The 15,682-nt window shown below is 41.7% G+C and overlaps 1 protein-coding gene across 12 annotated transcripts in view; it reads left to right on the forward strand.

Moving 5' to 3' along the window:
- ABLIM1 (actin binding LIM protein 1) overlaps positions 1 to 15,682 on the forward strand; it is a 203,529-nt gene that overhangs the window by 78,594 nt on the left and 109,253 nt on the right. For all 12 annotated transcript variants that reach the window (XM_065066950.1, XM_065066946.1, XM_065066948.1 and 9 more), the window contains one exon: positions 13,518 to 13,652. In XM_065066950.1, the coding sequence (XP_064923022.1) occupies positions 13,518 to 13,652 (135 nt within the window). Of the gene's footprint in view, positions 1 to 13,517; positions 13,653 to 15,682 lie in introns of those variants that run through there.

The raw sequence follows: 15,682 nt of genomic DNA on the forward strand, positions 1-15,682 counted from the left end.
GGGCAACTTTCTCTCTTTATATCCTTAAACAGAAAGAAAGTTTAGATGTGCACGTGCATGTCTCATTAGTCTCTTCTGCAATTTAAAACCCCTGTTGAATAATTGATGCTATTAGTGCTTTGATGTTGAGGTCCGTGTGTGAATTGTGAGCCTGGTAGCCATGTTGCTGGGTGGTAAGTGTTGTATCTTCATTTTTACCTCCGTTAGTTCACGTAAGCTGAGGATTTAGCCCTGATTCTTGATTCCTTGACCATTTGATAAAAAGATGGTCCAGCATTCACCTGCTAATCTGTGAAAACATACTAGGAGTCAGCTTTGAACCTGATGAGATCTTGGGTTGGGTCATGCCTGGCCAAACCTGTGGATTAGTACCTCTTCACGCCAAACTTCTCCATGCTTGGAGGGATAAGAGAAGAGGAAGGGTTGAAGATTTTTTTGGATTAAGGAAGCAGGTACAGAGGCTTTATGATTTCCACTCTTCACACGCTGATTCTGTTGGAGGGTGCGTGCTGGCACCTACCGAGTACCAAGGTGCAGTAAACTAGATGGTGTTTCCATGTTCTCACTGTCTCTGGGTGTTCAGTTGGTGCTGGTTTTCCTAGTAAGCAACACAGAAAATGAAGTTCACCAAAATGTTAATAGCATTTCCTGTATATTTTGACCTATGGTCTAGTTCAGTCTTGCAGAGCAATTTAGTTCTCTGTTGGTTTTATTTCGTGCTTTTAGTAAAGCAAAATACTGATACCCCGTAAGGTTATGACCAAGAGGGCTTGTTTTGCGCTTGCAGTAGCTCCAGTCTTGTCTGCTCTTCCATTCGTATATCCTGAGAGCTGTGAGTCTCCAAAGCAGCTTTTAGTCTAACTTTTCCTTTTGTTGTAAATGGAACTGCTTTAGATGGGGTTATTCCCAAAAGGCATGCAAATGTTACCTGTGTGTTAATTTGAAGGTGTTCTTGATCTGGAACACTGTCTGTCCAGTGCTCTATTTGCAGTCTCAACGTTTATTCCCAATGTGAATCAAGAAAATGTTGAATAATGGACTTTGAGCTCTGACGCTGGCTCAGTGTCATGGTTGTTAATGAAACGTAGTCTTGATCTGAACTCATGACTTTGGAACTTTTAACCCTGCGTGACCTGGGAAAGTCTCCAAGTTTGTTGCTTTTGGAGCACATGACGAGATTATGCAATGCACGTTGGCAGGGGCAGGACTGGGGTGTTCTATTTTCTTTTTGCTTCAGTTTACCTAGCTTTAAATTTAGTTCTGCTTGACAGTTTGCTTTTGGGGCTAGACATTTAGGGTTTTGTGTTGTTTAAGTCAATGTGCTAACTTGTACAAGCAACAGAAAAGGCATTTTATAAATATGCAGAGTAGTAGATGTTAAAACATACTCTTGTAGTTGAAGTACTAAACTACAGAACAGTTCTGTGTTAGAGACTCGTAAGGTGACCTTGGGGAAGTAATTTGATCTCTCCTTGTGTTAATCTGTAAAATGAGGATAAGAACATTCCTTTTGTCTGCCTTGATTATTTGAATCAAGTCTTTGAAGCAGAGAGTTCCTTTTACTTTGTTTCACAGCTATGAGAAGGAAATCTTAGTCTTGGGATTTAACTGCTTCCATTTCTAAAACAACCCCAACAAAATCCAGTGGTATGTGAATATCTTCTCAATTATCTTATTACTTTTTAAAGACAAAACAACTTGAAAGGAATTACATTTTTACTGGAAAATTTATGGTGTTGCTTGCTCTGTACTTTCTCTTTCTAAATGCATTTTTAATATTAGGTTTCAAGTTGTGGTTCTGGTGTGCAGTATTCATACTGAGAGAAACAAGAATAACCCAAGAGATGCCAGCTCAGGCACTGCGTGTTCGTTAGAGGTTTTATGTTTTTGTGTGTTGTTTTTTTTTTAAATAGGACTTAGTTCACATGAGGGTACGAATATTCATATCCGAAGAGCTGGGCAAGCACAGCGTGCGGTCTTGCCGTGCCTGAAGGCTTCTCTGTTTCCCTGTAGTGAAATTCCATACATTCCTTGCATCCCAGCTTCGTGTAGGAGCCAGCTCTCTGAAGATACGATGGCAGCTATTTTATAGTGAGAAATGGGAGAACTTCTGCTGTTGATCTCACTGGAGAGGAGGGCTTAGTGGTTTTAGTCATTGCATTAGAGGCCCCAGAGTTCATGGGTTCAGCCATGGGCAGAGGCAGTTAAACAGTGAGTGGTGAGGGCCAAAAACCAGGTTTGAGTAGGGGAGGCTCAATCAATGTAATTTATTGGCAATGAACAAACTTTTAATTACTGATTTGGGTGTTGAAAATAAAAGCAAGCAAACACGCAGAGAAACATGTGCTTCTTTCCTTAGCCCTGCTTTGGTGTCTCTCCTGCACTGGCATTACCTCCTGCGTTTCCTCCGTTTTTCCGCATCCTTGCGGCTCTGGCATCTCTCCTGTGTCTCCTGCCGAGCATCTGTCCCTTCAAGTATTTACTGCCCTTTTTAATGTACATGTTTTTGCAGAGGTGCTCTGTGCTCCTCTGGTTCTGTTTTGATGTACAACGGGCCCATTTTGTCCATTACTGAGATGGCTGGAAGCAGCTGTGACCAGCACAGTGTGGTCCATGGCCACCTCGCACACCAGGCACCACTGCAGCACCCTCGCTGCCCAACCCTGCTGCTTACAGAATCATTGAATTTTATGTTGAATACAAGTGAGTGCACTGCGAACTATATGGTTCGTTTTTTTTGGAGGAGAATCTGAAAGGCAAGGCTTTTAAAGATAGAGTCTTGGCATAGTGAAATTGTGCATGTTTAAAAGATAGGACAAAGAGAGATTTTTTTCCAGAGGGGAGTTAGGAAGATTGGTAGGAAAGTACTTGCAAGTTAGGGTGATAATTTGGCCTGCTACTGTAGGAAAGTCGATTCTTTTTGTGGAAAAATTAATGCGTACCGGGGGAAAAGACAACCAAGTTCGACTAATCAAAATGCGCTGTGTCCTTTGGGTGGGAGAAACCAGAGAACAGGATTTCATTGTTTCTGGGGGCAATCCATAACTAATTTAAAAAGGATTATTTATAACAGAGTTGGTTTTGCACCTAGAGAACAGTGAGCATCCCCAAAAGGGTGATTAATCCTTGCCTTCGGTGAGCCTGGATAGCTTTCAGGCTCACTAGGGATCTGGCTGAGGAGAACTCTTAGGCATTGTCTTAAGCCTGTTCTGTTCAGCAGAGTATCTTGTTGAGTCTAATTGAATCACTGGGATTTAAAGCTCAGTAACTGCTCCAGTGTTGTCTCAAAGTTGGACTCCATTTTTAGAGGCTTTGTGATATTTCTGCAGCAAAGTTGTGTATTTTATTAATAGAGGTTATTTTGTGGTGTTAGCTGCATTGAGATAAATAATACTGGCTTATCAAAAATGCTATAAACCCAGAAATGACAGATGCCTTGTGTAGCTTAGTCATGTATGTTACCTGTTATTATATTCCATATGGACATGAAAACAGAAGCAGGAAAGTGGAGGAGTCTCCTCAAAACTGCAAAGTGAGGAGCAAGTGCTAAAATACGGGTCAAACTGAGCAATGCCAGCTTTTCACAAGTGAAATGTTGCATTTATGCGATATGAGAGCCTAACAGGCAATGTCAACAGGAGAGCTCTCCAATTCCCAGTGCTGTTAGCACCAGTTCAGTCTCACAGATGTTTGTATGATCTGCATGGCAGTATTGTGGAACTTTGTCTTAGTTCAGGATCTGGTGCAGCAGCAAAATGTTAAACTGATACCAAAATAAAGAAGTGATCCAAATATAAATGCAGCCTTGCAGAACGGTCAGGGTTATCTTTTATTACTGCTTGGTCAAACAAGAGTCAATAAGTGGCCTGAATGGCTTGTTTGTTCAAAGAAGCAGTTGCATTTGCACTTTTTTTCTTTTTTAATTCTTCAAAGGCACCTCAGAACAAGATTTGATGGATTTGAAGAGTGTCTGCTTGCTGTTCTGTACATGAAGTGCTAGCCAGAGGAACAGGCTGTATTCAGGAGTGCTGTATCAGTCATTAGTGCTTTCTTTATGATAGTCCATTTACCAAATAGCGTTCGAAGCTGACAGACTTCCAGAAATAATAGACATCAAGGAATTGACTTCTACACTGCAATTTTTTGTGAGGTCTGGATGCCAAGATGACCAGCTAAGCCCAGGGCAGGGTTTCTGAAATATCAGGTTTACCAGCTCTGTACGTGGCAAACCATCCTGCGAGTCAGGAGCCATGTGAAGGGTTATGTTGCTCATTAACGTGCCTGTCTAGTTTTAGTCTGAGCTCAGTCAGAAGAAGACATGCGAAGTGTGGGGACAGAGCTTCCACGGTTCCAAAGCACTGGTTGAGGACAGGTCTCTGCCAGGGTCTTCTGCAAAACCCTTGGTGAGATTGCTGGTGGTACCTGAGGAGAGACTTTACTACAGATTCTGTTCTGAAAGATCCTTAAGACAGGCCTGTTTCTGTGCAGGCTTTCCCTTATTTTTCATACACGCATCAAACTGCAGCTGTGATACATCGCTTTGAAGATACCAAAAGATATCTGGGAGACCACTGTCTTAAGTATGTCAGTGGTCCTCCTCAGGTAATCTCAGGGTAAACAGTGGGAGAATTGGTGTTTAAAATTAGCATTTTTATATTGACTTGCCTCAAAAGGGAATTTAGTTCCTTTTACTGTATTGAAATGCTTTTGGCAGCCTCAAAAAAGGAAGCACAGGGGAACTCTGAGTGTGTTGCTGCTGACTAAAATCCCCATGTGGGCTGCTGTGAAGGTAGCTAAGACACCTTTTTGACATTTCAGTGCTATTATGGGTAACCAGCGCTCATCAGTAAACCAGAATTTCTGTGCTGTCTGGAAAAAGCAGTTGCCTTTTCTGCTAATTTCAGCAACTTGCTTTCGTGCAGCCTTGAGCATCCTTGAGGATTTGCAGTGAATAGTTTGACACTTCTGTTTATTTATTCATCGTTTTGAGTAAGATTTTGATACGGATATCAAGTGATGTGTATGAGATGGTTGCTCAGACTACTCTTAGGAGCTCTTGAGTTTCTAAGTACCCCTCTCCTATGTTAGAAACAAAACAAGCCCTAAATACTGTTTGAAATAGTGGCTGGATCTTCTTGTGTATGGCAGGTGTATTGAAGGTATAACTCAAAATTATTTTACCACTTACAAGGCTGATAAGGAGTTTCTACGTGTTAGACTTTCAGATGTGATGTATTAGCAATGATCCTTCAACCTTTCAGTAAGGAGTTCTGAAAGATTGATTATCTAGAAATACTGTTGCTTGGTAAGTTGGTTGTGCAAGCAAATGCAGAGGACTTGTGTGTGTGTGATGCAGATCACTAGGGGCATTCTCAGAACATGAGATAAAAGGATAACGAACCCTGATTGTTTTATCACCCAATTTGTATTATGATCCATTTTGGGAAAAGTTACTCTGTACTAATGTAGAAATATGGCAGACTAAATTAACTTTGCTTCTTCCCTTTGGGTTGCTAACTGCTAATCAGTAATCCATCTGTTAACCATCGTGTTGAGTAATGAAGTTTTTGATTCAAAGAGTGGCTTAGCTTAGTCAACATTTGTTTCAACATCATCTGTTTCACAGCACATCTTAGCTTGATGCATGCTTCGTTGTAACACCAGTGTCCTTTCATTACTGAAAACAGTTTTAAAACTGTTTATTGCTTTCCCTGTTTGAGCTTAAAACAACTCCTGATCATACTCAGTTAGCAAGCTGTTCCTGACTCTGCTTTGAAAGGATTAAAGCTTTTCTTAAACAGTAATAGTCATATAAGATATTGCACGTAACAAACATAAATTGAATGATTTTCTCAAGTTGTTTTGTTTTCTGCAGTAGAGATGATGCTATAGAATGTGCTGTTGTTCACCTGCCAAGTGACCAAAGGCAAACACGCGTGGACAGACATGGTGGAAGTTGTTGCTCAGCAAATGAAGGACAGTGCTGCTGCTGCTTCAGAGAATGGCAGGTCCTTCTAAATAGGCTTCGATGCTTTTCTACTGAGAGCAGCATCAATGGTACTGCTGCGTTTTAACTGGATCGGGAGCTGAGTTGACAATGAGGTGTGTTCATACCTGACAAACTGAGAAAGTGCTCAGGCTCCTGATGGGTTTGAAGCAAGAACAGAATATCCCAAGTGCCTACGCAGTCAGGCATAACCACCCACTAAAAAACAGTGAGATTTATGCTTTGTCACTGTAAAACTGAAAATTGTATGCCAAAGCTACAGCAGATCAGAATCTGTGGTGTAATCTTTACTGAGTCCAGATAAGGTTATAACCATGTAAACGCAACCGAATTTTCTTAGTCTCTCAATCACTATCAAAATCGTGGCAAACTGGATCCGTCAAGCACATGTATTTTAATCACAGAACAACCACAGGTCTATTCTAGCACAGAGACTTTTTGTGTATCTTGTAGAAGATGGTCACTTTTCAGACAGGATGAAGCAGGTGTCGGTGTTAAATACTTCCCTTAATTCTGAACCGTTCAGATGTTTAAATCTTCGTAAGGCTGAGACCTTGGGCCCGGGTCTTGCAGGCTGGTCAGTGGGGAATTCTTTGCTGTATCAAAGCTCTAGATAAAAGAAGAGGGTTGGGAGAAGGATAGGGAACATCGGGCAGAATACAGAGAAGCATGTTTGTAGCTGTGTTCTGGAACTTTAAAACAAATGTGGGTTTTTTCTCCTGCTGTGTTTTAAAGCTCATCATTTCCTAGCCTTTCTACATGTATGTATGCAGGTGGCACAAAGCTGCTTAATTTTCTTTGTAAATATCATAGGAGTATTCACACTTCGATTTCAAGTTACAGTTCTTAATATTTTAGGTTATTACCTGACACTTGACTCTGTAATCTTTTACTGCTTTCTTTTACCTGCATCAGCTCTATCCTTGTGGCGTGCATGCTTACAAATATCTAGGAGAGTACTTAAATACTGGCTTGCTTATTTAAAAATAGTATATGTTTCATATCTTCTTTTTAAAATTTGATTTCTGGTTTTGAAACCTCTGTGCTCTATTTTAATGCAAATTAAGTGTTTGATATCTTTACTTACAATGTTTTCTCGACTGCCTTTCTTAGAAGCTACCCTAGCCTGTCATCTTAGTTTAACAATTTTCCCTTGTTAATGTCCATATAACTTATTTTTCCTTTTAAAGATGTTATTTCTCAAGATAGCAACGCACCCTGTTTCTGGGCTGGGCTCGTGCCTTGTCCTCTGAGCATTTTGTGGAAATCTTTTAGTTGTTACAGTACCTGCCAAAGGGTGTGGAGGGATGTGGAGAGAATTGATACAAATCTGTTAATTACTCTGAGTCAGCCTCACATCTGGCTGTGAGAGGTTGTTTTGAGGGTAGATGACTCTGGTGTACTTTATTCTAGCTGAAGAACTGAGAAGCGTATATTATGGTGATAATTGAATAGGATACGTAAGAGAAGTGTCAGTTGTCCTTAGGACTCCTCTTTGTTAAATAAGTACAGAATAAAACCAGAGACAAAGACCTGGGATATTAGTCGTGATTTCTGGATCTAAACCAGAACAGATGCGGGCTGTGCTATCCATCTTTATGTGGCTTTCTCACGTCATCCAGCCTTCTTTCCTGCGGTGTCCTACTTGCTAAGCTTTAACTTCCATCCCATGAACACCCCAAAGAAGGGAGTGTGAGCAGCTGGGGTGCTCTCACCTGTGTGTATGTGCCATGTGTCACTTGCTTTTGCAGTGCCCAAGGAGATGCCGTCCCGCAGCCTTCTCATGGCTGCTGGGGTCCCGTTTGCATCTGCTGGTTTCAGCAGCAGGCTAATTGTAAGGGGGAAATAACAATGCTTACCTGGAAAATATCAGTAAACGTGTAAAAACTATGGCAAATAACTACAAGTTTAATATTTTTTTTCCTGTCTTATTTTAAAAATAGCTACTCTGGTAACATGTGGATAGCAAAAATAGTTTTAAGATGAATTGGCACTCAGTAGGAGTGATACAGATAAATTGACAAGGAGAGTTTTTAAACTATTCTTCAGCTATGATTTGAATGGCAGTAGTATGGCTACAGTTTAGGGTTTTGCCTTAGGCTTTTTCGTACATGTGTGGGCATGCAGCTGACTAGTATCTCTCTATGGGAGTGCCTCTTTTTAGGATATCCTGGAATTCCTCAAGATCTCTGCCTGATACCTGTGGCTGCTTTATCTGTCCCTGACAGCTGGAGGTTTGATTTCAGTCTCAGCCGCTGTTTGGTCACCTTAGCTGATAGGATTCTTATAGATTGAAGATTCAAGAACTGAGGCTGCAGATAAGGAAAACAACACTGCGTTTTTCATCCCTTCTTTTTAGTGGCTATTTCAGTAACTCCTCAAGGCTCCACTGTGCTGAGATTTTACAAAAGAGCAATGCCTTGAGTAGCGTACGGACTATAGACAGACAGGCTTTACAAACCAGAGGTTACAGGCATTCACCTCTGCGAGAAAACACAAAGGATGGGAGAAAATTACTTTTTCTCCTTTCTTTACAAAGGGAGCATGGAGAAGAAGTGATAAGCCAGATCTGGTTCTTTAACTTGGTTCTCAGGTGTCTCTCTTGCACCTTTCATCCAGGAATAGCTTTGTCGCAGCTGCTTGTCCTGGTCCCAGTGCCCGCCAGCCGCCCGCTGTCCTGTCCCCAGCAAGCGGCCGCCCAGCTGCAGGTACAGGACAGTCACTTGACAGTGTCCGATTGTAAAAACCTTCGTGTTTTGAACTTCAAATCCTGTACATTAATTTAAGAAAAGTTCTCCAAAGCCATATAGGGCAACGAAGATGATTAAGGGAGTGGAGCACCTCCCTTATGAAGAAAGGCTGAGGGAGCTGGGTCTCTTTAGTTTGGAGGAGACTAAGGGGGGACCTCATTAATGTTTATAAATATGTAAAGGGTGAGTGTCATGAGGATGGAGCCAGGCTCTTCTCGGTGGCAAACAATGATAGGACAGGGGGTAATGGGATCAAGCTGGAACACAAGAGGTTCCGCTTAAATTTGAGAAGAAACTTCTTCTCAGTAAGGGTGACAGAGCACTGGACCAGGCTGCCCAGGGGGGTTGTGGAGTCTCCTTCTCTGGAGACATTCAAAACCCACCTGGACATGTTCCTGTGTGACCTCACCTGGGTGTTCCTGCTCCAGCAGGGGGATTGGACTAGATGATCTTTTGAGGTCCCTTCCAATCCCAAACATACTGTGATACTGTGATCAGGTATTTTGGAAAGAGAAGGCAGGGAGCGCTGCTGCCCGAAGGAAGATTTGGTTGCGTTTCGTGCCTTGGCAGTCTCTAGTACAGTCATTTTACCTTCATCCCTGAAAGCAGAAAGGAATGGGGAAATTTAAAGCAGGCTAGCACAAAAACACACAATAGTTTAATGCCATTAAATTCTTGTTTTATTTTTCCATCTTAATAGTTCTGGTTTTGGCCAAAAAAACACAGTAGCCAATTGAAAGTTAGCATTTCGGAGCGTGCTGTCTGTATTAGGCCACTCTTCAAGATCTGAAGGACACAGCTGTGAAATCCTGAGTGTCCCCTTGCCTATGCTGCTGTGGGCACAGCACGTTCTCCGTGCTGTGCAAAAGTGCCCCCAGGTTGCGGAGCTACACGTCACTGAAATTGTATCACAGTATCACAGTATGTTTGGGATTGGAAGGGACCTCAAAAGATCATCTAGTCCATCTAGTCTAGTATATCCTAGCGTGAGGTTTGAAGTTACACCTGCTACGGCATGGTTGGAGTTGCCTGAGTGTAACTCCAAGTTTATCTGTGAAGGTAGGCGTGCAAGTGAGAAAACTACAAAAATTCCCTTTTAAAGGAGGAGAGCTTATATCCTCCTCGTGATTACATTTAGAGGAAGCTGCTTTTTACTTCAGTCTAGAGCAGAACAGAAGCCAGCCTCTCTTGCTGTGACCTCTGCTTTGCAGCATACGCAGAGCAAGGCGTTTCCCAGAAGCTTCTTTCCGAATTCCAGGACGAAGCTGAGTGTTCTGCGGCTCGCAGCGGAGACATGGAGTCTCGCCAGCAGGAATCTGCAGCTAAGAGTCACTTAGCTTCAACCTTTGCTTTCCCAACAGTTCTGTGTTCAGGGAGAGGATCATCAATAAGGGAGGCTGCAGTATTTATTTTCCTGTTTTTCTTTTATTCAACAACCGTTACTGTTCAGGTAGTTGCTGTAATTTCTGGTTCAGAAGGGTTTGGTGCGGTCCTTTTTCTAGCTGGTGCAGCAAAACATGTAATAGGTGTTAAACTTTTGTGCAATGAGCTGCTCTACGTAAAGAAGCATTGACAGGACAGTTTTGAACTTTGCACAGCAATCTATTTTCTTCATTTTGCCCAGAAGGTGCTTTAGGTTTCTCATATGAACATTGGGTTGTTATTGGTCTTTTCTCTCCATTTTTCTTTTTAGTTGTTTCTTTGCAGATCTGGGATTGAGACGCTTTGATAAAATGCAGTAATGAGTATTCTCAAGCTGGTAGAGTTGCTTTGAATTTACATCAATATAGTGCAGTTGCAAAATGTAATGAAATTGCGTGCTTCACAATGGAACATAAGGTATGACAAAAATCATGGTGATATGTCTATGGAGTGATGTTAGCACAAAGCAATACTCCAATGACAAAGATTATATTCCTCGTAGAAGAAGGTACTGTTGATTCCCCCCGCAATAAACAATGTAAGCCAGACTTCACAGTTCTCCCAGTCAATAAGTTGGATATTAAACAGGACATTGATTTGTCTTATTGGAAACCCAGATAAGCTAAAGAAAGCATTAATTAATCATTAATTATTCACTTAAGCTGGTCTTGTAAGCAAGAGTGGGAGTCTTGCTGTTCTTGAAAAGCTGTTCTTTACATGACTCCCCTTTACATATCTCATGTATGGTCATTAATTTAAAAAAAGCATCTTTAGGCAGTACTCAATAGCATTGGAAGTTAAAACTGATATAAAGCAACCAGAAACTTTGGAAAAAGGTTTATTGATGATCTCTTGTAATTGGTCTCTGCTTGTAAAGGTATTTCTTTTCCTTTAATTTCCCATTCTGTCCTCACTGGTATCCATAAAGCGTCAGCTTTGCCACTGAGAAGCCTCGTGTGTATTGCAGATATCCAAAGGAAAAAGCTTGGGAGCAATTTCTTGCAGAATAATGAAAGTCAGCTACTCAGTCTTGACCTACAATGCCAAATTGAAGCCAGTGAGACAAGCACCACAATTAGCTTCAGTTAAGAAATCAGTCTGGAAAGAGCAGAGTTTGTATTCATTTAAATGGCTTTAAAGGCAGAACTGGAAAGAACGTGCATCTTTGGACCAGATTTGAAAACATTTGTTTGCTCTGTAGAAAAGAGCAAGAACTTGTGTTTCAGATAAGAACAGAAGATCTGGAACCTGGCATGCAGAATATGTTAGTGTCTTCCACCTGTGAGTTTGAGAGAGCAGAATGTTGCAGGTACAGATTTCACGCTTCACCATTTAAGTCCTAAGAGGATGTTTGCCCAGATCCTTGATCCAGTTCCTCACTGAGCAACTTTAAAAACTCTATTACCTTTTCTTCAGCTGGCATCAGGCCCATCTCAGGCTGCCTGGATCAGAGAGGGGATTTTCCTTGTAATAGTTTAATTGGCTACTGCTTGTCTCTTCTTTCTAATTTCATAAACGATGTGTTTCCTTGGTTGCAAGTTAATAGTCCTGTTTGGAAGAAAAGTAACTTCCACTCCAGAAATATGATGGCATTGCAGACTATTAGATGGGGTTCACTCAAGTCAAGGCATTCACTGCGCTCTTATTTAAATGGAGCTGCTAATTGAAATACTGATTTGTGTTGCCAACTGCATTCTGTTCGTCAGTATGGATTGAATAACTGCTCAAGGGAGATTATTGCAATGAAAATACCTCAAGCCTGAGTAGAAAAATTCAACTATTTTCTTTGAAGAATGCAGTATGTGGGGGGTGAAGAATCAAACAGCAGCTGCCCCATTAGTTTGGCTAGACTTGCAGCAGAAATTATTGCTTGGAATATTTGTAATCCTCTATTCCTGTTACTTCTGTAATCACATATTAGGCTTTTTTATCATTAATCTTATGGATATAATGCAGAATTTCTTCACTAAGGCATTTATAGAGGACAGTATAACATAGAAGAACTTCATTAAGTGATGGGGCTTTTTCCCTAGAAGTTCATTGAGGAAGGGAAGGAAACTGATGCAGTAAATCTGAACAAGGCAACTGTTACATTGCTGAATATGCAGTAACCTGAAAAAGAATATAATCCTGTCTGGGTAAATGTCAGGAATTGATCAGGAAAGGAAAAGATCTGCAGCAAACACCAAGATAAAAATAATAAAGATGATTCCCAGTGACAGTGAGAATGGTGTAGGTGTAACAGCACTCAGTCCTTTGCGGGACAGGAATGGCATAAAGACAGAGAGATACGTTTTCTCTGAAACATTCTGACGAGCATCACTAGTTTGAGAACAGTATTACAAGGCGGACAACTTTCTACTGCTAGAATGGGATGTGGGAGGGAGATTTCAAGGAACATCGTTTTGTTTGGGAACATTCTGGGTAACGCTTTCCATTTCAAACAGTACAGTCGAGACTCAGTTTTGCTCCAGCTTACACCTCTGGGTTTCTGTTGGGGCCCCAGGCTGCCACAGGACACATCTGAAGAACAAGTTAAACATTTTTTGTACAGGAGCCAAATGGGTAGCGATAAAACTTTTATTACAACAATGAAATACGCAATAAAGCTGACACAAACCTTTCCTGTTCTTCTCCAAGCTCTGCTGTGGGGCAGCTGATCAATTACCAGTACCTGGATTTTTGTCTCTCTGACTATATTGCAGATGCTTTGATTATTTCTGTTTATTCATAATATCTCTAATCTGCATGCGGAGAGACATTTTTGCTAGAAACAAATAACACTGGCTTCTTTTCAGATGTGCTTTCCGTGTTTTAGGTATGTGCTATAGCAAAATGGAGATGATTGTAGTTTCTGTTTAATATGGTCATTTGCATGCAAACTCAGGCTGCGTGGTTCATCTGGTTTCCCAAAACATGATTTGGAATTGCATTCTGTTCATTCCTTTTGCTTGGATTGTATTATTTCTTGGTTTAAAATAGCTCAGTTCTTGTTGCCTTGTGTGCTCATTGAATGGTTTGCACACACTCAGGTTCTTGGAAAGGAAAGCTCAGGCATTCTGAAACACTTTGTGGCACTGAAACTGTGGAGAGAATTTTTCCTCGTCTTTCCATGGCAGCCTCTGTGGGAAGAGGTAGCAGTTGATGCAAATGGCTTAAGTTAATGGTTTAGGAAAAGACTATATTTTTAAAAAATGGTGGTGACTTTTTAGATGAGCTTAATATCTGAATGGATACATTTATTTTGTGATGATATGCGTCTGAGAACACAAATATAAGTACAGGAGAAAATATTGGTTTTTTGTCTGAGTTTAACATCATCTATTGTTGTTTTACAGTGGCCCATCCCCAGGAGCCTCACCACCCCTCCGAAAAGCCCGTCATCCACTGCCACAAATGTGGGGAGCCGTGTAAAGGTGAAGTGCTTCGTGTTCAGGCCAGGCACTTTCACATCAAATGCTTCACCTGCAAAGGTAAGACCTTGATATCCAGCTGTTAGAAATGAGTCAGTTTGTGCAAATGTACCTTGAACCAGTGGTGAGATGTCACACTTCCTGTGATCGGCCAATTACAGGATATTCTCGTTGCTTAGTATCTGAAGAATTTGTGCGTGGAGAGGTTAAAGAATGGGGTGAAATGGCTGAATCACACATGTACAAGCAGCAAAGCGATCAGTTCCACACAGCACAAATTCAACATGCAAACATCTACGATTTAACTGAAAAGGAAGATTATATGAGACATTTTATCGGGGGGTGGGAGAATAAATTTGCCACTGCTAGAAGACTCAAAATAGCACATTCTGCTCTGAATATGTGTTCATTCTTTTTCTTTTCTACTGTTCATTGAGCGCAAACCACACAATAGATAATTATACCTGAAAGAGATGGAAAAAGGCCTTATTTCTTATTAATATTATTTTCAATTTTATTTACTTTGTACAGTTCTATGTAGACAAGTTTCTCATATTTCCCAAATAGTGAGTTAGGCCGTAATTAGACTCTGGTTGCTTTGGTGATGTGTATGTTTGTGTGTGTTTTCCTGTTTATTTGGGAAACAGTGGGACTACACTAAACATCCAAGATGAAGTGCTTTATGGAGAGCTGCAAAACATAGGAAGAGAAAGTATAGTCCTAGCTATACAGAAATCCAGTATAGATAGTTGACTTGGTTTAAAATATGTTGTATGTTTAAAATATGGTGTATGTATTTCCTGTTATATCCATATATGGGGTGAGGGTATGTTTAGATTGTATAGTGTGATGAGGTGAAAAGGAATACGGTATAAGAATGCTTAAGAAAATGATGTCTTTTTGTAGTTTTGCACTAAGTGCTTTTTCAAGGATTTGGATAAATCTGGATTTTTGGACCATTAATAGCAACCACTGCCTTTCATTAGGAATAGTTATGAAAATTATGGTCCTTTTAACTGAATAGATAGCTGAAACTAAGTATGTGCATTCAAAAGTCCCCACCAAAAAGCACCTAATGGGCACTGACATCTGAGAGAAACACACAGGGAGGTCACTGAGGAGCATGTGCTGGGGAGAGGGGCAGCTCAGCCCCCCGTTTTAGGAGAGGTGCTTCAGTGAGTGAGCATTGCAGAGGGTTGTTACAGAATGGAAAGGAGTGGGAGCCAAAGGACGTGTGCAGCAGCTGTGCTCACACTGTCACCCCCAGAAAAAGCTGAGCTGGACCTTTTAAGCTGAATGGCCAAAAAAATGTTCTTAACTTACCTTGCTTGTAGTTGGGTTTTGACTAAGTTCTAGAAATAGTATGTGCACACTGTGTATGTGTGCATAATATATATTTGTGTGTATAAGTGTATACACACACCTGCTGGGGCCTCCCTTTAGCTGGGCCTCCAGTCTGTGGGCTGGGTCCTCTCTTCCGCTGTGTGGGGCTCCAGCTCTCTCTGGGTCTCCACTCTCTGGGCTGGGGTTCTCTGGGCACCCAACACTTTGGGCGGCCCCAGCTCTCTAGGTCTCCACCTCCACGGGACCTTATCCTCTGAGCCTCCCACTGCTTCAGATGTCCCTGTGCGAGCCTCCCTCCCTTTCTGGCTCCCCCTCACTTGGTCTCCCATGATTTTCGGTCTCACTGACTTTCTGGGCCTCCCTCTCCACAGGCTGGGATTTTCTGGGACTCCCACTTTTATGGAGGCCTCCCCTTTTTTAGAGCCTCTTTTGCTTCAGGGCTCCCCTTGTGAGCCCCCTGCTCACTCTGAGGTTCATTGACTCTCTTGTTCTCAGCCTCTGAGGACTTTGCATCTCTGATCCTCCCAGTTGTCTGGGGGGCCTCCAACAATCTTGGCCTCCCCCAAGTCTGTACAAGCCTCTGCTGTGTGTGCTTCCCACATTTTGTTGCCTTCCCGTGCCTTCAGACGTCCCGCTCTTTTTGGGCTCTCCCTGGTCCCCACACACACACTCTTCCACTGTGTGAGTCTCCCCTCCATTCTCTGTGCCTCTCCCTTCCTTTTGGCCTCAATCTTAAGGACCTCCAT

This window comes from Columba livia, chromosome 6 (genome assembly GCF_036013475.1).
Source record: "Columba livia isolate bColLiv1 breed racing homer chromosome 6, bColLiv1.pat.W.v2, whole genome shotgun sequence".
Taxonomy (NCBI): domain Eukaryota; kingdom Metazoa; phylum Chordata; class Aves; order Columbiformes; family Columbidae; genus Columba; species Columba livia.